This window comes from Orcinus orca, chromosome 5 (genome assembly GCF_937001465.1).
Source record: "Orcinus orca chromosome 5, mOrcOrc1.1, whole genome shotgun sequence".
Taxonomy (NCBI): domain Eukaryota; kingdom Metazoa; phylum Chordata; class Mammalia; order Artiodactyla; family Delphinidae; genus Orcinus; species Orcinus orca.
This window is the reverse complement of record NC_064563.1, coordinates 131,083,407-131,109,931: the sequence shown is the minus strand read 5'-3', so window position 1 is coordinate 131,109,931 and position 26,525 is coordinate 131,083,407. Positions and strand designations below refer to the sequence as shown.

The window sequence follows — 26,525 nt, the reverse complement described above, 5'->3', positions numbered from 1 at the left end:
AAGTCTTAACCACTGGACTGCAAGGACAGTACCATCTCCTCAACTGACTTTCTAGCTTCCAAAATTCATAGCAATCTCTTGTCCACATGTCTCATTCTCTTTGGCCTTATGAATTGATACACTTTTAATTCTTAATTCTTCTTTAGTGAAGTTTGGGGAAGAGAGTAGCTACATGTGTGTAATCAATCTGTCTGATTAATGGAAAGTATCTCTAACATTAATGGTGATTTCTCTATTTCAACTCTTCTATTATAAGTGGCAGAAAACCCTTAGATTTGGGACAAAGTAAACACTATATCATCTGTATAAGATCAATGAATGGGGGTGATAATTAAGAGCAGTGTTTCTCAACTTCAGCACTGTTCTCATTTGGGAACAGATAACTCTTTGTTGTGGGGAGCTGTCCCGTGCATTGGTAAGATGTCTACCAGCATCCCTGGTCACTACCCACCCTCCAAGTCAGGACGACAAAACATCTCCAGAGACTATTAGATGTCTCCTGTGGGGGAGGGGGAAGGGGGGATTTCCCCTGGTTGAGAACCTCTTATTTAAAGATAAATTAGAGTACTGTTACCAGAGTAAGGAAGAAAGGAACAAGCACAAGATAGATACTCTACTTATTAATTTAATCAAAAACAAAAAAAATGACTTGGAAAACCTTGTAGAAAGACATATCCTAATACTTTTGACTGTGTCAAAAGATACAAACTTCCAGCTATAAAATAAATAAGTCATGGGGATGTCATGTACAACATGATGACTATAGTTAATAACACTGTACTGCACTTTTGAAAGTTGCTAAAAGAGTATATCTTAAAAGTTCTCATCATAAGAAAAAAAATTTTGTAATTTTATGTGGCGATAGATGTCACTTGACTTATTGTGGTGATTGTTTTGCAATTCATACAAATACCGATTATATTATACACGTGAAACTAATATAATATTATATGTCAATCACACCTCAATTAAAAAATACTTTTGACCCTAAATTATTCTATGATCTCAGTAAAAAGAAATCAGACCCCAGGAGAGGTGAAGAATGGAAAGAGCCAAGGAGGCTCTGAGGAACTCAGTGGTAGGATCCCTTGGTCGTCACACAAGTGTTTTACTATTTACAGCATTCAGTGTCTCTCCAGCAATCAGCATTTCCTTTGTCTACATTATATGTCATTATCAATTTATAATTATTGTATATTTTTAACAAATATTTATTTCTCACCCACAATATGTCAGGGACCATTGGGGACACTGTACATACAGCAGTGTGTGTGATATTTAGGACCCCCACCTTCACGGTGTTTGTATTCACATGGAGCAGTTGACAGTGAATAGTAAGCCAATCAATAAATAAATTAACTCTGGTGGTGAAATGTGTTAAAAATGATTGGTGATGGGGGAAGAAGCACAGAAAGCAAGATTAGACTGGGAGTCAGTGAAGATCTACTGCAGAGGTGACACTGACTCAAAACCCAAAAGATAATTAGAGGAGATAGTTAAAGGTTTCCCATATGAAGTTCTGAAAAGAAGACTCCAGGAAAAGAGCCAGAACCATATATGTGTATGTATATATATGTGTGTGCTGTATGTGCTATGTTCTAAATGATTGTGTTCCCCTCAAATTCCTATGTTGACACCCTCATCCTTAAAGGAGATGGTATTAGGAGGTGGGGCCTCTGGGAGGTGATTAGGTCATCAGGGTGGAGCCTTCATGAATGGGATCAGTGTCCTTATATAAGAGACTCCATGGAGCTCCCTCAGCCCTTCTGCCATGTGACAATGAAAAGACAGTGAATTAGGAAGTGAAAAGACAGCCAATTAGGAAGCAGGACCGCACCAGACACAGAATCTGCTTGCACCTTGACCTTTGACTTCCCAGCCTCCAGGACCGTGAGAAATAAATTTCTATTTTTTAGAAACCACTCTGTCTACAGTATTTTTGTTAAAGCAACCTGAACAAAGTCAGTATGTATATATTTGTACACTTAGGTTCACTTTTTCTCTACCTCCTTCCTCCTCTCTGGCTAACTTAGGCCAGCAAACGGCCCATTCTATAGATACTTGCCTGGTCTCTCCTAGCATCACCCTCCTCCACTTTCAGCTCCCACTACTACCTGTCTCATTATTTTGGTATTTCCTAATTTGAATTCATTTGATGGGCTGAACTTATCTTTTTGTTCCAAGTAATGCCAAAATGTGCTTGCCAATATAAGGATTGACTACTTTTGGATCAGATGCCCTTTCCTAATCCAATCAAAAAGTCTATGGTGGAAAAAGATCAGTTAGTACTAAAATAGTTGCCTGCAGTTTCCCTTGAGCAGTACTGCAGTCAAGTCAGTTTCTCTTTAAAGAGTCTGTGGGTAGGCAAGCTTCCTGACTGACAGATCTCCCAAAATCACCAGCTAAATCACCCTTTGCTGTGTACTCAAGGTCTTTCTACCCTTCAGCTCTGCTATCACTCATGTTCCGTTTTTAATTTATCATCTGGAGAAATCCCTGGGAGATATCAGAAGAATCATCCTAACAGTAGCAGAGGTTAAAAGTAAATATATAAGTATATTTCTCCCTCACAACAGTGTAAGATTGAAACTGATTTTCCCCAGACACAGAAATGAACTTATGGTTTATATTTCTTAATTCATTTTCTCTGGTGTGAGTCATAAACACATTTATGGAACCAAAAATTATTGTCCAGACATTTGAGCCAAATCACGTTTAAAGCTTTGGATAAAATAGCCATGAACAGAATAGATGCAACTGTTACCTTTTGGAGCTTACACTCCCACTGCATAGTGGGACCATGCAGTGACTATTTACCATACCTCTCTGACTGCCCAGCACTCCCTGAGTGCCCCTCCAGTGTTTTGCAAATTTTCCACCTAAGCAAGCCTGCCTCCCTAAGGAAGATCCCCGAAACTCAACATTCCAGGGTCTCTTACAACTAAATCACAGGCATATGACCATAACCCTGCCCCTCACATGCATTGTTGGTATTAAATGCAAAAGAATATGCCGTGAAGATGAAGGGACACACGGACTCTACATTTTGTGAGGGTTACGTGACATTGCAAAGTCATCCAGGCTAGAGAGGGATCAGTAAGAGGGATTTTTGTATTTGGAACCCAAGATGTAGAGTCCTCAGTTAAGCAGCTTCATGGTCTAATTTGTGCATTTTCTACATTTGTGAGGTCCAATATGGTAGCTAATAGCCATATGTATCTATTGGACTCTTAGACTGTGGCTGGTGTAACCGATAAACAAAATTTTTAAATTAAGATTTCAAAACTGCTGCTTCATTTAGTTATTAGAAAACTTTTACATATATTTGGTATTATACCATATACATTACTTTTTATTTGAAGTCTTCAAAATACTGTGTGTATTTTATGTAACAGTCCATCTCAATCTGGGACATGGGGAGGGGGAAAGCTAAGCTGGGATGAAGTTGAGATAGTGGCATGGAAATACATACACTACCAAATGTAAAATCGATAACTAGTGGGAAGAAGCCACATAGCACAGGGAGATCAGCTCGGTGCTTTGTGACCACCTAGAGGGGTGGGATAGGGAGGGTGGGAGGGAGACGCAAGAGGGAGGAGATATGGGGATATATGTATATGTATAACTGATTCACTTCGTCATACAGCAGAAACTAACACACCATTGTAGAGCAATTATACTCCAATAAAGATGTTAATAAATGAACAAAAATAAAAAGTAATATAAAATATCTGATTAATGATATCTTAATTACATGTTATAATAATATTTTGGATGGATCAAGGTAAATAAAATATATCCTTAAATTAATTTCACCACTTTCATTTTACTTTTTTAACATGGCTATGGAAAACTTTACATACGCGGCTCATGTTATATTTTTATTGGATAGCAATTTTCTAGACCAATTGGTTCTCAAATTTTAATATGCATCTGAATTAACTCGAAGGCATGTTAATCAGTGTTTTAATTGACAGTAACAGAGGGTGAATCAAGGAAGAATCTGAAGAAATAACATTTCAGGTGAGGTCTGAAGTGAAGATTTAGGGAGAAACCTGCTACAGAGTGGTGGAATAGCATGAGCTAGGATTCTGAGGCAAGAAACTGATTGGTATTTCTGGGAAGCCCCAAGAGGCTCTTGAGGCCAGATCATAGCGGGGAAGGAGGAAAAGGTAGTAAGACATTGAGAAAGGCAGATGGGAACCAACCTGTGCATGGCTTCTGTAGGTCTTGGTAAGGAGTCTGAATTTTACTCAAACTGCAAAGGAAATAGATGAAAGAATTTCAGTCAGTGGATTATGGGGATCTGATACAATTTCTAAAAGATTACTCAGGCCAATGCCTGGAAAACTGATTGAATATGAGTAAAGTGGAAATGAAGAGAATAGTAAGAAGTCTATGACAGCAATAAAGGGAGGTCTAAGTAAAATATGCTAAGACAAGCTAATGGAATTCTAAATCACTACTGACAATAATGATTATGAACACTGTACAAATACTAAAAAAGTTTAGGACACAGTGTTAACTGAAAAGAGCAGGATAAAAATTGAACAGATATTATGCTTCAATTATGTGAGCTACATATGCATACAAAGTCTTAAATGAGACTACACCCCAACTACGTCAAAAAAGAAAAAAAAATATGGATAATATTTTTCCTTTATATTTATATTTTCCTCCAAAATTTTAAATTAATATAATATTACTTTACAACATAAATTGGAAATTTTTCTTTAGTTAACTGAAAGATTTCTCTTGCCTGTCCTCTTAGTAGGGTGAAATATTTTTATCAGCCCAGAAGATAAAATTGTTGATAAGTCAACAATTGAAGTCAAATTTGCATTTGTGTTTATCATGGTAGAGTGTTTCAGTTTATTTTTTTTAATACAAAGAGGCATTCCATTAGCTTTCCTATATGATTATTTGCATTACAACAACAAAAAAGATATTATCTGCTTGAAGAATTCCTAGTTCTGTTAAAAATAATGCATCAGATCTCTGACTGGAAAACAATGGTGACCATCTGATTTCAAATCTCCCCATATAACCTCTCAGCAACAAAAAGAACATAATATTTTCCAAACAGTTATGATTTATGTACTTAAATGCTTAACAATTGTTATATGCTAATTCTATATCCTCTTACCCTACTACCCTAAAAAAAGAGATCAAAATGTATAGAAACTATACAAGTATGATTATTGAAGGTGAATTCCTCTATAACCTTGGAGTAGAAAAAGGCTTTCTAACTATGACTTCAAAATCCAGATAGCAAAAAATAAAATTTAAAAATTTGACCTCTTAAAAATAAAAATTATTTGCATAGCATAAGCACCACAAGAAAAGCCAAAAGAGAAATGACAAGCTGGGAGAAAATAATTGCAATATATGTCACTTTAAAATATCGAATATATTAATATACAAAGAACTTTAGTTGAGCAAAAGCACACCAAAATCCTACAGAAAAATGGGCAAAGATTTGAACATATAATTAACAAAAAGATGAAAATTAATACCTTATGAAAAGATGTTCAGGGGGGCGCCTTCAAGATAGCAGAGCAGTAAGACATGGAGATCACCTTCCTTCCCACAAATACATCAAAACTACATCTACATGTGGAACAACTCCTACAGAACACCTACTGAATGCTGGCAGAAGACGTCAGACATCCCAAAAGGTGAGAAACTCCCCACGTATCAGGATAGGGTAAAAGAAAAAAGGAAAAACAGAGACAAAAGAATAGGGACAGGACCTGCACCTCTGGGAAGGAGCTGTGAAGCAGGAAAGGTTTCCACACACTAGGAAGCCCCTTCACTGGCGGAGACGGGGGGGGGTGTGGCAGGGGGGAAGCTTCAGAGCCACGGAGGAGAGCGCAGCAACAGGGGTGCAGAGGGCAAAGCAGAGAGATTCCCACACAGAGGATTGGTGCCGACCAGCACTCACCACCCCAAGAGGCTTGTCTGCTCACCCGCCAGGGCGGGCGAGGCTGGGAGCTGAGACTCAGGCTTCAGAGGTCAGATCCTAGGGAGAGGACTGTGGTTGGCTATGTGAACACAGCCTGAAGGGGGCTAGTATCCACAGCTAGCCAGGAGGGAGTCCAGGGAAACGTCTGGACCTGACTAAGAGGCAAGAGACAATTGTTTTGGTGTGCACAAGGAGAAGGGATTCAGAGCACCGCCTAAATGAGCTCTAGAGATGGGCGCGAGCCATGGCTATCACTGCGGACACCAGAGACGGGCATGAAATGCTAAGGCTGCTGCTACAGCCACCAAGAAGCCTGTGTGCAAGCACAGGTCACTATCCACACCTCCCCTCCCGGGAGCCTGTGCAGCCCACCACTGCCAGGGTTCCGTGATCCAGGGACAACTTCCTCAGGAGAACACACTGTTGCAATGTCATGCAAGCCTCTGCAGCCGCAGGCTCACCCTGAATTCCATATCCCTCCCTCCCCCCAATCTGAGTGAGCCAGAGCCCCCTAATCAGCTGCTCCTTTAACCCCATCCTGTCTGGGCGGGGAACAGATGCCTGAGGGTGACCTACATGCAGAGGTGGGGCCAAATCCAAAGCTGAACCCCAGGAGCTGTGCAAACAAAGAAGAGAAAGGGAAATCTCTCCCGGCAGCCTCAGGAGCAGCGGATTAAACCTCCACAGTCAATTTGATGTACCCTGAATCTGTGGAATGCCTCAAGAGACAAAGAATCATCCCAAAACTGAGGCAGTGAGTTTGGGAGCAAAGGTAGACTTGGGGTTTGCTTTCTGCATCTAATTTGTTTCTGGTTTTATGTTTAGCTTAGTTTGGTATTTAGAGCTTAATATCATTGGTAGATTTGTTTACTGATTTTGTTGTTCTCTTCCTTTTTTTTATATATATATATTTTTTCCTTTTTCCCTTTTTGTGAGTGTGTATGTGTATGCTTCTTTGTGTGATTTTGTCTGTATAGCTTTGCTTTTGCCATTTGTCCTAGGGTTCTGACAGTCCATTTTACTTATTATTATTATTTTTTTAGTATAGTTTTTAGTGCTTGTTATCATTGGTGGATTTGTTTTTTGCTTTGGTTGCTCTCTTCTTTTTTTCTCTTTCTTTTTCTTTTATTACATTTTAATGTTTTTATTTTTAATTTTTTTCCATTGTAATAACTTTATTTTATTTATTTCTTTTTTTCTTTTTTTCTTTTTTTTCTCCCTTTTCTTCTGAGCTATGTGGCTGACAGGGCCATGGTACTCTGGACGGGTGTCAGGCCTGAGCCTCTGAGGTGGGAGATCTGAGATCAGGACACTGGTCCTCCAGAGACCTCCAGGTCACACATAATATCAAATGGTGAAAGCTCTCTCAGAGATCTCCATTCCTACGGCAAGACCCAGTTCCACTCAATGACTAGCAAGCTACAGTGCTGGACACCATATGCCAAACAACTGGCAAAACGGGAACACAACCCCACCCATTAGCAGAGAGGCTGCCTACAATCATAATAAGGTCACAGACACCCCAAAACACACCACCGTATGTGTTCCAGCCCACCAGAAAGACAAGATCCAGCCTCATCCACCAAAGCAAAGGCACCAGTCCCCTCCACAAGGAATCCTAGACAACCCACTCAACCAACCTTACCCGCTGGGAGCAGAGACCAAAAACAATAGGAACTGCGAACCTACAGCCTGTGAAAAGGAGTCCCTAAATGCAGTAAGTTAAGCAAAATGAGAAGACAGAGAAATACACAGCAGATGAAGGAGCAAGGTAAAAACCCACCAGACCAAACAAATGAAGAGGAAATAGGCAGTCTACCTGAAAAAGAATTCAGAGTAATGATAGTAAAGATGATCCAAAATCTTGGAAATAGAATGGAGAAAATACAAGAAACATTTAACAAGGAACTAGAAGAACTGAAGAGCAAACAAACAATGATGAATAACACAATAAATGAAATTTAAAATTCTCTAGAAGGAATCAATAGCAGAATAACTGAGGCAGAAGAACGGATAAGTGACCTGGAAGATAAAATAGTGGAAATAACTACTGCACAGCAGAATAAAGAAAAAAGAATGAAAAGAATTGAGGAGAGTCTCAGAGACCTCTGGGACAACATTAAACATACCAACATCTGAATTATAGGGGTCCCAGAAGAGGAAGAGAAATAAAAGGTTCTGAGAAAATATTTGAAGAGATTATAGTTGAAAACTTCCCTAATATGGGTAAGGAAATAGTCAATCAAGTTCAGGAAGTGCAGAGAGTCCGATCCAGGATAAATCCAAAGAGAAACACAACAAGACACATATTAATCAAACTATTGAAAATTAAATACAAAGAAAAGATTTTAAAAGCAGCAAGGGAAAAGCAATAATTAACATACAAGGGAATTCCCAAAAGGTTAACAGCTAATCTTTCAGCAGAAACTCTGCTGGCCAGAAGGGAGTGGCAGGACATATTTAAAGTGATGAAAGGGAAAACCTACAGCCTAGATTACTCTACCCAGCAAGGATCTCACTGAGATTGCACGGAGAAATTAAAACCTTTACAGACAAGCAAAAGCTAAGAGAATTCAGCACCACCAGACCATCTTTACAGCAAATGCTAAAGAAACTTTCTAGGCAGGAAATACAACAGAAGGAAAAGACTTACAATAACAAACCCAAAACAATTTAGAAAATGATAATAGGAACATACATATTGATAACTACCTTAAATGTAAATAGATTAAATGCTCCCACCAAAAATCATGGACTGGCTGAATGGACACAAATAAAAGACCTGTATATATACTTCCTACAAGAGACCCACTTGAGACCTAGGGTCACATACAGACTGAAAGTGAGGGGATGGAAAAAGATATTCCATGCAAATGGAAATCAAAAGAAAGCTGGAGTAGCAATTCTCATATCAGACACAATAGACTTTAAAATAAAAATTACCACAAGAGAAAAAGAAGAACATGACATAAGGATCAAGGGATCAATCCAAGAAGAAGATATAACAATTGTAAATATTTATGCACCCAACATAGGAACACCACAATACATTAGGCAAATGTTAACAGCCATAAAAGGGGAAATCAGCAGTAACACAATCATAGTGGGGGTCTATAACACCCCACTTTCACCAATGGACAGATCAACCAAACTGAAAATCAATAAGGAAACACAAGTTTTAAATGACATATTAAACAAGGTGGACTTAATTGATATGTATAGGACATTCGATCCAAAAACAACAGAATACACTTTCTTCTCAAGTACTCATGGAACATTCTCCAGAGTAGATCATATCTTGGGTCACAAATCAAGCCTTGGTAAATTTAAGAAAATTGAAATCGTATCAAGTATCTTTTCCAACAACAATACTATGAGATTAGATATCAATTATAGGAAAAAATCTGTAAAACATACAAACACGTGGAGGCTAAACAATACACTACTTAATAACCAAGAGATCACTGAAGAAATCAAAGAGGAAATCAAAAGATACCTAGAAACAAATAACAATGAAAACACGACGACCCAAAACCTATGGGATGCAGCAAAAGCAGTTCTAAGAGGGGAGTTTATAGCAATACAATCCTACCTCAAGAAACAAGAAACATCTCAAATAAACAACCTAACCTTACACCTAAATCAATTAGAGAAAGAAGAACAAAAATACGCCAAAGTTAGCAGAAGGAAAGAAATCATAAAAATCAGATCAGGAATAAATGAAAAAGAAATGAAATAATAGCAAAGATCAATAAAACTAAAAGCTGGTTCTTTGAGAAGATAAACAAAATTGATAAACTGTTAGCCAGATGCATCAAGAAAAAAAGGGGGAAGACTCAAATCAATACAATTAGAAATGAAAAAGGAGAAGTAACAACTGACACTGCAGAAATACAAAGGATCATGAGAGATTACTACAAGCAACTATGTGCCAACAAAATGGACAACCTGGAAGAAATGGACAAATTTTTAGAAAAGCACAACTTTCTGAGACTGAGCCAGGAAGAGACAGAAAATATAAACAGACCAATCACAAGCACTGGAATTCAAACTGTGATTTAAAATCTTCCAACAAACAAAAGCCCAGGACCGGATGGCTTCACAGGCGAATTCTATCAAATATTTAGCGATGAGCAAACACCTATCCTTTCCAAACTCTTGTAAAATATAGAAGAGGGAGGAACACAACTAAACTCATTCTATGAGGCCACCATCATCCTGATACCAAAACCACACAAAGATGCCACAAAAAAAGAAAACTACAAACCAATATCACTGATGAACATAGATGCAAAAATCCTCAACAAAATACTTGAAAACAGAATACAACAGCACATTAAAAGGATCATACACCATAATCAAGTGGGTTTTATCCCAGGAATGCACAGATTCTTCAATATACACTATTCAATCAACATCACTAATCATTAGAGAAATGCAAATCAAAACTACAAGGTATCACCTCACACCCATCAGAATGGCCATCATCCAAAAATCTAAAAACAATAAATGCAGGAGAGGGTGTGGAGAAAAGAGAACTCTCTTGCACTGTTGGTGGGAATGTACATTGATACAGCCACTATGGAGAACAGTTTGGAGGTTTCTCAGAAAACTAAAAACAGAACTACCATATGACCCAGCAATCCTACTACTGGGCATATACCTTGAGAACACCATAATCCAAAAAGAGTCATGTGCTACAATGTTCACTGCAGCTCTATTTACAGTAGCCAGGACATGGAAGCAACCTAAGTGTCCATTGACAGATGAATGGATAAAGAAGATGTGGCACATCTATACAACGGAATATTACTCAGCCATAAAAAGAAATGAAATTGAGTTATTTGTAGTGAGGTGGGTGGAGCTAGAGTCTGTCATACAGAGTGAAGTAAGTCAGAAAGAGGAAAACTAATACTGTACGCTAACACATATATATGGAATCTAAAAAAAAAAATGGTTCTGAAGAACTAGGGGCAGGACAGGAATAAAAACCCAGACGTAGAGAATGGACTTGAGGACACAGGGAGGAAGAAGGGTAATCTGGGATGAAGTGAGAGAATGGCATGGACATATATACACTATCAAATGTAAAATAGATAGCTAGTGGGAAGCAGCCGCATAGCACAGGGAGATGAGCTTGGTGCTCTGTGACCACCTAGAGGGGTGGGATAGGGAGGGTGAGAGGGAGACACAAGAGGGAGGAGATATGGGGATATATGTTTAGCTGATTCACAGTTATACAGCAGAAACTAACACACCATTGTAAAGCAATTATACTCTAATAAAGGTGTTAAAAAAAAAAGAAAGCGTGTTCAATTTCAATCATAATAAGAGGAGTTCAAGAGATACCACCAATCCCATAAAACTGATAAAACAGATAAAATCAAAAGCTTGACAGTATATTTTATTGGCAGAGCTGTGGGCAACAGGCAATCAGATGCATTTCTTGTAGAAATGCGAAATTGTATATTCCCTCTATAAGAGAATTTGGCAATATTTAACAAAACTACACATGCATTTACTGTCTAACCCAGTAATTCCACTTGTGCTTATTTACCCTGAAGATATAGCTGCAACAATAAGAAAATACATATTCTCAAGGTTATTCATGGCAGCATTATTTGCAATTGAAAATACTGGAAACTATCTAAAGATCCAGACATATGAGAAGGCTATACAATGAGATACTACAAAGCATTAAAAAATTAAAGAGGACAATCTTTATGAACTGGTATAGAGTGATTTCCAAAATTCAGTATAAAAAACTGAAGTTCAAAATAGCATGAATGACATGCTACCTTCTGTGTAAGAGAGAAAGGGAAATAAGGACATCTATACCAATAATTCCAATTTCAATCTATCACTCCAGATTTCTCCCTTTCTATTTCCAATTCCACAATCCTATAATACACTTAAAATTTCTTTGCCCACTACAAAAAATAAGCTGCTCCTCTTTACAAACAAAAAGAAACACATGAGAGACAAACTAGAAAATAATGAAGTTGATTCCACTGAAGGCACGGGGAGACTGAGATGAAAGGCATATGGGAAGGACTGACACTTCTCTGAATACATCTTACTGTTTGCTTTTGACTTTCAGAAGCTCTACATATTCAAAAAATAAAATTAAATCAACAAAGATGGGGAAAAAACCCAAAACAAACAACAATGATAACAGCAACAACCTCAAAAAATGAAAACTGAAAACAAATGGAAATAAATGAACCCAACTACATTTCAATTAAATTAAAGTTGGGGCTAGAGAGGGAGAGTTTGACTAATTCAAGTATATTATGAACACACTAAGGGTATATAATAAATTATATACCCTTAGTCTTGGGTCAAGTAGCGTGGGGGAGTAATGAAAACAATTTCTGAACTCTTTTTAGTGTTGGGTGCTTTTTTTTTTTGCATTATCATTTTTGATAGTGACATAAGCAAAGTAATTCTGAAACAATTTAAAATGTATTATAGGAATGCAAAACTAAGTTAATGTAAAAAGAGAGTTACAGATGTGAAATGGTGGAAAATGAGGAAGAGCCCTATGGTAATGAATTGGAATTGGAGTGTTGGTGTAGACTCATATATAAAACATGCATATATTTCTTATCTCTGTCCACTGGAAGGCCCAAGAAGCAAAGACACTCCAGTAGCAACAAGAACGTCTAGTGATGAGATGTTGATTTCTAATACAATTATCCATTAAAAGGAACCAGGACTCCTCAGAGAAAGACTGATTCCAGGGCTGGGGAAGGTAAGATTCAATATGGACCTGGAACATCTTTTATATCAGGAAGTTAAAAGAAGTGCCTGAAGCAATTATAGGATGTGTCACAAGGACATAGGAGCTAGTTTGAAGGGACTCCACTGGCCAAATACGGGAGATTTTGAGATTAATAAATTATAAACCCTCAAAAATTAGGAATTCATGAGTCCTTATTGATGATCAATCAATCAATCAATAAAGGAGAAGCATTCTTGTTTTGAATGCCAAGTGCCGATTGGCCAATGCAGAGACAGATTTGGAGTCTGAAAAATCATCATTCTGCAACCATCACAGTAGAGACTGCTTCAAGCAAAAAACATTCACACGTGTTAAATCTAAGGGGGAGAGGGATTTTGCTGAAGAGCAGGACGTTTGGGAGGTTTAATGCATTCCCACAGATTGCATATTCCTAGGAAAGGAAAAAGCAGCAACTGTATAGTAGAAATTTCCAATAAACTGACCCATACACTAAAGTATTTGGGGGAAAGAGATATGATGTATGCAGCTTACTCTCAAATGGTTCAGTAAAACAATAATGCATACACATATAGAGAAAAAGAGCAAATGATAAACAAATGGGACAAAGTGTTAACTATTGGTGAATCTGAGTAAAGGAAACATGGGTGTCTTTGTACTACTCTTGAAGATTTTCTGTTTGACATTATTTCCAAATAGAAAATTTACAAAAAAGCAAAAAATAAATCTATACAAATGCCATTGTTTCATCATCCTCTGAGTAAATGAAAGTGTCACAAATGATAGAACAAACAAGAAAATATCCAAATGGTAAAGTTTCTATCTTGTTCTTTGTCTTTCTTTGAATTAGGGACATGTTGGATATTTTACACAAACTTAAAAAAATGATGAAACATCTGATTTAAATAGTTAAATATAATAGGCTACATTATGTACTTAGTAGCGATACAAGTATATTTCCTCTAAAATGTGAATTTCTTACACTGCAGTCTTTTAAGAGCCAAGCATTTAATGCCACACAAGATGGATTACAGAATAAAATTACTTCCCTGTGGATAGACTTTTAAAACTAAATTAATATTTCAAAGCATATGGCTGTTACATGAATTTCTCCCAAATTTCCTTTGAAAAGCTAATATGGTCATATTGAGTGGGAAAAACCCCTCAAACTCAAATCCCACTTTCAATTATGACATACTTATCAGAAATCCTTGTGAGACGTAAAATTAGAACATTTAAAAGGTGATTTGTAGGGCTGTTAATAGCCGAACTATGGTGAAAATGTGAAGATGAGAAACAGCAGTATACTAAAATGGGTATAAGAGCTAGAAAGAGAAACCTGGATTTAAAACCTGCTTCTTTCTCTTAGAAGTCACTTGAGGCAAGAGGCAAGATTCTCTAAGTCAGAATTTTCTAAACCAGTGGTTTGGTTCTAGTTGTGGTACCCAGCCAGCAGCATCCGCATCAACCAGGAACTTTTTAGAAATGCAAATTCTCGGGTACCACCCTAAACCTACCAAATCGAGTTAGGTCCAGTGACCTGTGTTTTAACAGGCCCTGCAGGTACTTCTGATACACACTAAACTTTCAGAACCATACCACTAAGCTACAACAAAAATAACAGTAATAAAAAATAGTAATAGTAATGCAATCCATTTTAGGATTATGATGATTAAATGAGATATTACATATGCAGAAATGATTTCTAAACTGTAGCAAAAACCCTCATCATTATTATTGTGTGACATAGAATTGTGAGAGAAAAATCTTAAAACCAATAGTACTTTGTGCTTTTATCAAACTGCCCTTCTACAAAACTTCAAAGAAGGTTAATTCCTTAAAACTTCCCACACTTGGTACTAGGTCTTGAACATAGGATTGCTCATTAAGCTTTATTGATGCTAACTGAAATAAGTTCAGTTGACCAACATCATTGGCAAGTATTTTATCTCTTGTTTTTGATGTGGTCAAACTGGGAATTTTAAACGTCACTGAAACCAACCAAGCTATTAATTTTGAAAGACAATTTAGCTTCTGTGTTTATGGGCAGATGTTCTGCTTTGGAGTTATACTATCGGGCACCACTCATTGCTGTGTGACTTTGGCAAAGTTATTTACCCACACTGGGCCTCCTGACTTTGCTCATAGAACAAGGGTGATAATAATAATAGTATCCACCTCAATGGGATGTTGAGAGTATTCATTGAAATTTTAAAGAACTTAAAAATGGCCCTGGTACACAGCATTCAATATTCTTTCTACGCCCTGAATGCCATACTTAGTTCATCTCCCTTTTACTTCTTCAGTTTTTCCCTCCTTGCTTTCTTTTGGGTTTTATGCCCATGTCTGCATGAACACTTTCTTTTCTTGGCATCTGCACATCTTTTAATGAAGATGAAGACCAGACACACATAGAAACCTTAAATGTACATAAAATGATGTATATACTCTTATCTCCTATTATGAATTAGCATAGCTTTTGAAATATCAACTTCTTTGAGGTAAAATGTACATACGCTAAAGCATACACATTTTAAGTGTACTGTTAAGTGTACAATTCCATGACTTCAGCACATGTACACACCTGTAGAATAGCCACCATTATCAAGATATAGAACATTTCCATCACTCCAAAACAGTTCCCTCATGACCTTCTGCCATCAATCTCTTCCCACACACACCCTCAGGCAACCATTCATCTGCTTTCTGTCACTATAGATTAATTGTGCCTTTCTAGAATTTCATATAAACAAAATAACACAGTAATTTGTTTGTGTCTGGCTTCTTTGCTCAGCATATTGTTAGCAGAGATTTATCCATGTTGTTGCATGTACTTCAAACTTTCTTTTATTGCTGAGTAGTGTTTCATTGTATGGATATAGCACAATCTGTTTATGCATGGGTTACTTCCAGTTTTCCTTTCCCATTTTTCCTCTTAACTATATATCTTATGGATTTTCCCCATCATTTTACAGTTCATATATAACGTGCACATATCCTAATTTACTTAATTGTTTTACCTCTGTTGGACATGTAGGCTCTTTACCATGTTTTAAAATGATAATAAACACTGTTATAAATATCTTCATGAATTCAAATATTAATGGAATCCAATTTGGGAATATGATTCTTGGACTATAGTCTTTATCTTTCAATGGTTTAGAAATATTTTCACTCTCTTTTAAATTCCAAGGTTGCAAATGAGGAGTTTAATGTCTGTCTGATTCTTTTTCTAAGAGACTTTTTAAAAATTATATATGAAAATTTATATGATTTTAATTTATACAAGTTCAAGTAGGTCTCGGGGATATGTATATATGCATGCCTCTTTAAAAAAAAATTTTGGAACTCACCATTTTACATCAGAAAATTCAAATATTATTATAGCTCAATTAAAAAAAAATATCTTTGCTGTTTGCTTCTTCATTTTTGGTTCTTCAAAAACTGCTTCGAGCCTGCATATTATTCTCATTTGGGGCCTCCTCTCTCTATGTGCCTTGGAGTTTTTAAAAATATTTTTATCCATGATTTCCTCATCTTTATACTTCTTCTCTATGTTACGAATATGTGCTCTGTTTGATTGAACAGTCTAAGTTGTTTTTGAACGTGATCATTTTATAATTTTTCTGTAATTTAAAAAAAAAAAACTCAAGTCAAGCTTTATTTTACTTTCCAGAAACTGTGAGGTTGTAGGACCAAGGGATGAAGTTTCTCAGAAGCCAAGGATTAAATGTTTGGATTCTAACTTAAGGGCAACAGGAAGCCACTGAGTTTTAAACAGGTGAATGAATGTGATTAAATCTGTAGTTTAAGAAGAAATAATCTAGCTTCAGTCTGGCTGATCTCCCTTGAGGCAGGAGAATGGTTATCATGGAGACTACAAGAGCCTATATTAGGGCAGAAATGGAGGCCAAAATGCAAATTCATTTGAGTGGGTATTAGGTGTACAATCAGTGGTACTTGGTGATAGACTGGTTATTGCGGCTGAGGGAGAAGGAGAAATTGACCAGGCTTCTTGTTGGACCTGGTGGATGGTTAGCTCTGCAATGATGCATGAAATACAGTAGGAAGCTCAAGTGATGTTTATTTTGGAGGCGATGTATCCTTGCATCCTCTAATACACATGTAGTAGTATATTTATAAACTCCTAGAGGAGGACTGACTAAAGTGTTTGTGCATTTGAATTTTGATACATATTGCCACAGTGCTCTCCTTAAACCATTCACTGTTTCTGTACTTTCCAATTCTCCTAGGTTTTCCTCACTGGTTTTCTTTGTCTAACATCTTAAACCCTGAAAATTCCCTTCATTTGTGTAAAGATAAAATACAAAGCTTTTCTTCATCCATTACTTCCAAAGGAAAAATTGGAGTGGAGAGCAGAGAGATAAAGGAGCTTATAAAACTCCGTGTCGATAGCCAAAGCAAAGGGTTAGAAAAAGTTCCTTCAGGAGAGGACCAAGCTCCTCGAGTCACTCTATAGAAGGAAGAACTGGAGCGTGGGGAGGAGTCGGGGCCACCCCCGCCCCCAGCCTCGCGTAGGTGCCACCCGCGGAGATGAAATGTGAGCCCGGGTGGCCGAGGACGCTGGATCGGCCGCTTAGCCCGCCGCCCGAGCGCCACGGGGACAGACAAAGAGACCTCCGCCCCAGCGCAGCCCCGCGCGGCGGCCCGGGCTCCCCTCGAAAGCTCCCAGGGCGATGGCCAGGTCTCCGCGCCACCCGGCTCTCCAGAGCGCTGCCCTCTCCATCTGACCGCCCTCCAGCTCCCCCATCCCCTCCCGGTGCCGGGCTCTCCCTTGGCTCCCAGCCCTCTCTACAGACCGGTCTGTCTGTCTCTCTGTCCAACTCTGTCCAGGCGCGCAACCTCCGGCCACCGGCTTGGATGGACGCGCGGAGGGTCCCCGGGTGTCCAGGGGTCTTGCTTCCGAAGTTGGTCCTGCTCTTTGTCTACGCAGGTCAGTGACCTAGGGCGGCGGGAGAGGGGAAGGGGGCTCGGGGCGGCGCTGGGGTCACACTCCGAGCAAACACGGGTTGCGCGGGATGCACGGGACCATGGTGGGAGGTCAGAGACTGTGCGGTCCCCGCAGGCAGGAGCAGAAGCCCGCGCCCGCGCTCTGCAGCCCTGGGCTTGACCTCCACGCGGTTGTTTCGTCCCTTTCCTTACACGTTTCCTTTTTTTTTTTTTTTTCCTTTTCCTTTCTCTCTCTCCACGAAGCAACTACCCCCAACCCCACATTTAGGGGTTATTGTTTTTATTTTCTGGATAGCGTGCATTTTTTCCAGTCGTATCCAGGACTCGGGAATTTGGGGTGAGGGTGGAGACTGAGCTGTGCGAGGAAAGCATGTTTTTTGAAAAGCACCTGAAGTTAGGGAGGCATCGCTGAGGTTTCAAATAAACTAATCTGATGACTTTTCCATTTCAGTAAATGCTACCCACTGGCCCCTCCACCTCCACATTCCGAATATTCCGGATTTTCCCTTTCAGAAATAAAAAAGGCTTAGACCTCTGTTTTTCTTCTTTAGAAGATGATCCTCAAGTGTGGTGGACAGGGTAATTGGAAGCTCTGAGTTGAAATATAGGGTTTTCGAGAGGCATAAATTCACCCAGAATCTGATCTGCTTTCGCTGAATTTGTTAAGCGCTTGCTTACCGGTGAAGGGCATCTCATTTCCCTCATCCTAATTATTCTTAGAGAGAATTGCTAATAATTGATGAAGCAAAGCAGTTTTCTTGTTTTGTGACTGATGCTGAGACAAAAATGGCCTTTCATTGGTTATTCATGTATAAAGTTAATTACACATGAGGCTTTGCATCCGCTTCATATTTTAAAAAACAGGATAAAAGCAGAGTTCTTTGTAAATGTTTTCATGTCTCTAACTTCCTATGACAAACACCACAGGCTTACCTATGACCTTGCAGTAGTAAGTTTATGTATAGCACTGTGCTGGCCTTTTGTTACTTACAATGATATTGCAACCAAAATGAAGACGTTCTTCAGGATTCTTACCTGCACATCAGTAGAACTGAATTTCTCATTCAACCTTGCCAGAAATGAATCACAATAACTTCTATAGAAGTTTCCAATCTGTTTATTAAAATGTAAATTAGTGTCTGTCTATAAGTTGTTTTAAAGATATTTTATTGTAGGGGAATAGCTGACCTTCAAATACAGAAATTTATAAAATAGAAAAAGTACTTTCTATTTAATGAGGAGAGTCCACATTATAATGTTTTTCCAGCACTACTTAAGTCATATAATGTTTTTAGAATTTGAGAGTCTAACAGAATCAATTGCATTAATATTTGTGTTATATTAAAATCTTAATGTTAACTTAAAATGTTAAATTAAAATTAGTTCATTTGAAACAATGATAATTCTTTCCACTTCCTCTGTTTACCGAAAGAAAACAAAAATAAGAAAATAGAACACAGCAAATGAAACTTTAATTCCCTTGCTCACCTTATTCACACCACTGAACAACTTTTTCTTGTTCTTTTGTCCATTTTATTCTCTTTGGTGAGCCAAACGCTTCTAATTTGCACTTTTCCTTCCCTTCTTCCTGTTCCCCCAATGTTAAGTGCACAGCACCCCCAGGATTCAGGAAACCCGCCCAGCTGGCCAGCAGCAAGCTTGATCAGTTTAAAAAGTTTTCGTTCCATTCATTTCTTCTCTCCATCCTCATCCCTCCCTAGTACGCTACAAAGTCATTGCAAGCCAATACTAGGTCACGTTATCATCTTTGATAAGAAATGATTAGCTAATGTGCTTTTTTTTTTTTTTTTTTTTTTTTTCCTTTTTTCGCTAATGTGCTTTTGATATTAATTCCTGAACTCTATTTCAGAGGCCTTTTTATGCTTGCCGTATTCACTCAACTAATATTTATGGAATGAGAAGTGTTGAATGATACGTAGGACAGAGGCCATGCTTTGAGTCTTGTCTGGGAGATCAGGTGTGCCCTTTACTCTAAGGTATAAAAAGCTGTATTATAGGAGAGATACACCATGTGCTCTAGGTGTTTGAAGGAGACCTTATTGCTGGCTTAGGAGGATATGCTCCATGAAGATGATGTCTATTTTGTTTAGCATAATATTCTCAGAGACTAGTGAAACACCTGGCCCATAAGAGGAACTCAGGAAATATTTGCTCAGAGAAATTAAATTAAGGAGGACATTTTAGGACCTACACCTTTGAATTAGAGGAAGCCTTGGACATAGGAGATATAGTAGGATAGATGTGAACAAAGGCAAAAATCATGAGATTTGTATATGCAAAAACAGATAACACAGTTGGGTTGGAACTAAGAGATAAGGCTGGAAGTGAGGATTGGGATGAGACGGGGGAACACGGAAGACATAGAATTAATCCAGATATGCTGTTAAATAAATTGCCAGCTTTAATGGGACAAAAACCTATGCAGATGCACTGTCCGTAACCTGAATTATTTTCTCCAAGGAAAATGTGTTAAATACAGCTTCCATTCGTTAAGGAAATAACAGCAAGGTTTCTATACCTGAAGCATCATGTCTGACTGTGGAGTCACTTTGGGGAAGGGATTCAATGAAGTGTTTATATTATTATCCAACTCCCACTGCAGGCTACAAAGACAGGATTCGGCCAAGGTTTTAACCTTCCCAACCCTAGCCAGTGACTTCTGTCTCCTCCTTTTCCTTCCTTTCTGATCCTTAGCTATAGATTACAAGAGCCAATTCTGAGCAAGTGCTTGGAGCCAGATGCTTTCCTGTACTACACATTTCTTAAGATGGGAGTGGGGAAGCTTCTTCCAGATGCTACCTTTAACTAAAGTCATTGATGAAAATTGGAACTAGCTAATTTTCAAGAATGTTAACTTGAATATTAGTAATAATATTATTTATCTTCTGAGGGTCATTGGGATGTTTCATTCTTTCACACGTGAGAAAATGCTTCTGTACTGTCCAAGCTGTGATCTTTATAGGATTGTTCTCAAATAAATCGGAGAAAGCAACTAACATATCAAAATAAGTTTGAGGTGTGGTTGACCCCCCAATTTGGAAATGTTGTGATTGTGAATGTATTTGCCATACTATTAAACCTTGCCTTTTCAGTTGTTTAATTCTGGGAAGTAGACAAGAGTGTGGAAAAGGCCATAAAAATAATGAACAATGTGTGGCAGGATCTAGATGTTTGCTGCAGGTATAATCCAGCTTCTTGGCTACAAGATTTGGGGCTTGGTTTCCTGTAACATTGGCTCAAAATATTTTGATAACACCATGTCCTTACAATAGCAGTAATTGAATTTTCGATAATCATGGAGAGCTTAATAAGATGTCACTGTCTTGGGCATTATGCAAAAGGCACCCCATGAAGCTATTTAAAAATCACTTGTCCTGCTCTGACAGAATAAGGCGGGGGTGTCAGCTCTCCCACTATCTGAACGGCTTTTAAGAGCATAAAGCAAAACATCCCAGCTAAGCGCTTGAGATAACTGACTAGTCTAAATATTTGACTTAATTAAACAGTACTAAAAATAAAAGCTATAGAAATTCCCTGGGAAAATGATAAAATAAACTGCAAAAAGCAGACACTGTCAATAAATCATTAGATCGTGTTTTCTGCCCTCAAAATTTTGGATTTAAGTAGAGTTACTGAATCTTACAAAGGTAGTTATTTTTCCCTTTCATGTCTTCTTACCACATCCCAGAAGAAAACATTAAGGTTTGTTCATTTATGAAGTAGAATAAAATTGAGGAAAAGAAAACATGAACTTTTGACTTGTTCCACAGAGGCCATGCATTATTGATAAAGGTGAAAGAACTTTGCTGGGTTTTGATCGCATCAATTTGTAAAGAATCATCTTGTCAGGGAGGTGATTTAAAAGGAAAATCTGTATTTTCCTCTCTAGACAAATCAATTACATGGACGTGTAGGCATATATATAACATTTGCACTTTTATGTTATGACTTTGACAGAAAAGCAAAAGTCTTATATAATTTAGATAGTAGTTATTGCCTTCAGAGATTGAGTTGGAAATGACCTATTTTGTGATTCTTGAACATGTACCTTAAATTATCAGACTGTACTTAATGTTTTCCTACATGTACCTGAAACTCATATATCCATTGTAATTTATACCACTGATTATAACTAAATGATAACCTTAACTTGTTAAACATAAATCATTTAGGAAGAATAAAGAATTTTTTAAAGGTAGGGTAATTTTTATTTAACATTTTGGTATAATTTTCCTTGCCAAAAGCATGGAAAAAAGACAGTAATTTGGTTTTGTCAGCTCTGGTATGTCCTTTTTAATCAGAAAATACATTTCCCTTTTCACATAGTGCTGTTTCATAGCTTATTGATTCTTTTTTTTTTTTTTTTTTGAGGTCCGTGGGCCTCTCACTGTCGTGGCCTCTCCCGTTGTGGAGCACAGGCTCCGGACATGCAGGCTCAGCGGCCATGGCTCACGGGCCCAGACCCTCTGCGGCACGTGGGATCCTCCCGGATCGGGGCCCGAACCCGTGTCCCCTGAATCGGCAGGCGGACTCTCAACCACTGCGCCACCAGGGAAGCCCTCATAGCTTATTGATTCTTAAATCTGGCATCAAATAAACTCTTAATTATTCACCAGTGAATTATCTATAGGAACTTTCCCCCACAGCTAACTAACTCATTATCTTCCAATCCAAATGGATTAACAGGATATGCAGACTCATCTGTGGTACCTTATATATACAAACTGTAATTACGAAGGTAAAAAAATGGTAGGGAAAGGGAAGCATATAATGCATTGTGGTGAAAAATATACATTACTTAAATATTATCTCCAGTTGATATTATTCATGTCAACAACACTTTCCATTAAATGTAGTTGAGAGTAGCACCCTAAAGTCAAAAGACTTTTATCATTTAAAAATTATTGCAAAAACTCTGTTGACGAATTTAATGTCTGATTAGTTGGATCACTCATTCCTCCCTTCAATGTCTCATTCAACCAACTCTGACTACCAATTATGGTGCTCGATGGAGGAGGTTCAAAGACTGGTCTTTGCCTTTTCCAGATTTATGTCTAATAAGGAAGGAAAACTAGTTTAGGTGCTTCCAAATGTTTTAGAATTGTGAGCACGTAAAATGAAAGTCTAAATGTGCTAAAGAGTGGTGGTTGACCGATCAAGATGTGAAATAGAGTGATTTTTCATGAAGGTGGGATTTTCAGAAATGTAACTGCACGGATATGGTTTTTATTTTGTAGAGGATTGCCTTGCTCAGTGTGGCAAAGACTGCAAATCTTACTGCTGTGATGGAACCACGCCCTACTGTTGCTCCTACTATGCCTATATTGGGAATATTCTCTCGTGAGTATTAATCGAATTTGGCCATATTGATACTTTTTCCCTTGCCCGGTTATGTTTTCAAAAAGTACTAAGTTATAGCTATGAGTAGGAAATTCTAAGATTGATTGTTGACATAAAATCTTTACTGGAGACAGTCAACACTCATCACTATCTAGTGTATTGTATTATTTAACTAAATGTGCAAATTAATATACAAAATAAATTGCTTTTGTTAGAAGGGAGTTTAAAGAATATTTTTATTGTCTAATTTGTTTTATGATAATAATAATGTAATAGTAATAATAATGTTTTAACTAGACCATATTCATATATTGATCATTTTTTAACATTGTAAACTATATTTTTTGTCCGTTTGTTGAAGGATTAGTAAGTTAGAATTTGTCATTTAATGATAGCCAGTTTATTTTGCCATGCATATATTTGTCTGACTCAGCCAGTAGATATCAGGGAAAAGAGACATTATGAATAAAAAACAGTTGAGATATGAAACGTCAGTTTTCTACATGATGCATCTAAAGCAACTTTGGGAAACAAGATTAGATCCCAAGAAATCTAGCCTCAACAGGGTAAAGTGATAACCAACTACAAAAATCAATGAAACATACATGCAGAGAAGGTGTTAAGTATTTCTCTCTAACAAATTAAGAATTTATTTTAGAGATGCTTCTAGGCGAAGGGAAATGGACGAGCAGAAGTTGTCTTCAGGGTTGTATGTCTGAGGACTGTGCAACTCTCTGTTCCTCTACACACACCTTCAAGTTGAGAAATAGAAGGTAGAGAATAGGAACATAAGAATTTCACCCATGGGTGACCATCACCCATGGCTTTCAGGAGTCTGCATTTTGTATTTTTCAAGTGACTGTCAGGATGATTTGAAGGCTGCTCCATTGTGACTTAACTTGTGTTTTATGAAGGCTTACGTGGAGCCAGGAAAGATTAGGCAATAAGTGATGTGTGTCTGGCTATTTTAAGCATATACCCATTGAGATGGCTTATAAGTCATCCTCGGTTTCCTGAGAATAGAAAACCTGGCATCGCATAGACTTTCTAGAATCAAAGTGGGGCTGATCTTAGAGATCATGTCTCCATGAATAAGGCCAGAAAGAATCATACTTCAGGATATTCTTGAAGACTGTCATAGCGATGGAAGAAATGTCAGGCTGTAATAAAGATTGATGAACAGAATTTAAGCATTCTTTGAAATGCAAATAAACTCTAAAATGTTTTAATTTTTTCTCATAGAAGATTTGGTGGAAAAACATTAAGTCCCTTTACATTTAGAAAACAGTCAGAATCAGCTTAGAATATAAATACATAATGATGTTTCTCATTTGTATATCACTTCATACTTTTTAAGTAAATTAAAATACTTCATTACTAAATTCAAATTTGATTCTTCCAATGATCTCCACATGCCAGAGGCTGTTGTTACAGGTAGATGTGTGAGTGGGCCCCAAAGGTGGTATAGATTTGAAGAACCTGGTGTCAGAATGACTCTGATTCTTTGGTTCTGTGGCTCCTGGCCCATTTCTCTGCCCACTAACTACATCACAATGTGTGTGTTGTGCCCTTTTTCTCACCTCATAGATACCTCCAACCTGATAAATATATATAGAAGACATAATTACTTACTAATCAAAATAGTTAAATATTTTTTAATTTACAGTTGTGCTTTTCATGTTTTATATTTGCAATCAGATTCATTTTTTATGGTACCTATTCTTAGAACTAATTTTATCACTTGGTTAAAGTAAAGAATTTGTTGAGTTATATCTTTATCTGGGTTATTAGGGCCATGTACTTGCTATGTTTGAAAAAAAGAATTGTGTTTTTTGGAGGGCGGAAATAAACACAGATGGCATTATATTTCAGGCAGCTAAACTGAATTTTCTGTTCAAAATAGAAACCACTAAGTAAATCCCTTGCTAAACAATTCTTAGAGAAAAAAAAGAGCTTTAAAGTGTTTTCCCCACTGGATAAAGGAGAATACATTTTCAGGATTTCCAGTTATTGTTTAAGATTTGAAAAGAGTTAACTCCACCCAAAGCTTTTCTCTTTTTTGAGTTAGGGTGGGTGTGTGGGGTAGAGAAAGGGAAAATAATTCCAAGAATGCTTACAAAAGTTCTTTCATACACATGTTTTCAAATATTGCTATTTTGGAACTCATACGCTATGCTTCTTCTCTTCCAAGCATCCAGGCACATTCTTAGTAAAATCATTTTAATCATCTTAACAGAGAACTTAATCTTCATGGTCATCAGTAAGGTAATAGGGAAGAAAGCAATAAACACAGTGGAATGTTTTGTATCCTAAATGAATAATTTTATAAATCTGGCTTCGAGTCTTGTTTATTTTCAAATAGAAAATGTCTTGGCTTAGCCTAAAATGAGCTAAAGAGAGTACAAAACACGATTTGGGTCATTCTAGACTGTGTAAATTGGTAAGGTAAGGCACACTTAATCCTTCTTGCTGAGGCCTCTCTAAAATAATGAGTAGAGGTGTTTAGCCCTTAATTCCATTTACTTCAACTGCTCTTTCTAAACTTCTGCAAATTAATCGTTAAGATTTGTTTTCAAAGATATCACAAGAGCTATCTTTCAATTCACCTTTTATATAGTTGAAAAGTATTATTTTACTCAGGTCTCTCCCTTTTACCCCCTTTCTATCAGTTAGGAATCTGAAAATTTATTTGTGTCTTGTGAAAACAATTTAAAAATTAAACTTTAAAAATAACATATATACTTTTTAAAATTGAGATGTAATTGATGTGTAACATTATATTGGTTTCAGATGTACAACATAATGATTTGATATTTGTATATACTGCAAAATGAGCAATACAATAAGTCTATTTGACATAAATCTATTTAAAATGGCATGCCTGCTTTTGCTCATTATGGTCACAGATATTGACTTCCATATAGAAAAGTAACAGTATTATTTTCCAGAATTTAAGAATAATTTTTGCAAAAGTCAGCATATACTATGCAATCAGTTATTTACAAATTCATATTGAGTGCCTGTTACCATGGCAGCATAGGATCCAAAGATGAATAAATGATGTTCCCTGACCTTTACAATCTCACAATCTTGTACGAGAAGAAAATGTAGACAAATAATTCTTCATAGAATTAATCTATGAAGTGTTATTGAAAGGCTGAGAAGAGAGAAAGCAGCTAAATGTGTGTGTGTGTGTTTAGAAAGAGATGTTTAGAGAAAGTCTCATAAATATGAAATTTGAACAAAGTTTTAAAGAAAGAGTAGATATTTACATAAATGGACAGTGAAGAAAGGGAAGAGCATTCCAGACAGAGACAGTGTCCCCTACAAAGGCAAAGATTTAAGAAAGAAAATGGTCAGTTTGGGAAAACCCATGTTGTTCAGTGTTGCTGGAAGAGGAAGGTTAAACTTTGAATATAACATACAAATAAATAGGTAAGACAAAAGATACATCCTTATTTTACAGACTTTTATTAGTAGACTACA

The 26,525-nt window shown here is 37.3% G+C and overlaps 1 protein-coding gene across 1 annotated transcript in view; it reads left to right on the top strand.

Moving 5' to 3' along the window:
• Positions 1–17,249: 17,249 nt before the first annotated feature.
• CYYR1 (cysteine and tyrosine rich 1) overlaps positions 17,250–26,525 on the top strand; it is a 104,381-nt gene continuing 95,105 nt past the window's right edge. The window contains exons 1-2 of the mRNA XM_004264639.2: positions 17,250–17,661; positions 22,937–23,039. Coding sequence (XP_004264687.1) covers positions 17,262–17,661; positions 22,937–23,039 — 503 coding nt within the window. The 5' untranslated portion in view covers positions 17,250–17,261. The remainder of the gene's footprint in view (positions 17,662–22,936; positions 23,040–26,525) is intronic.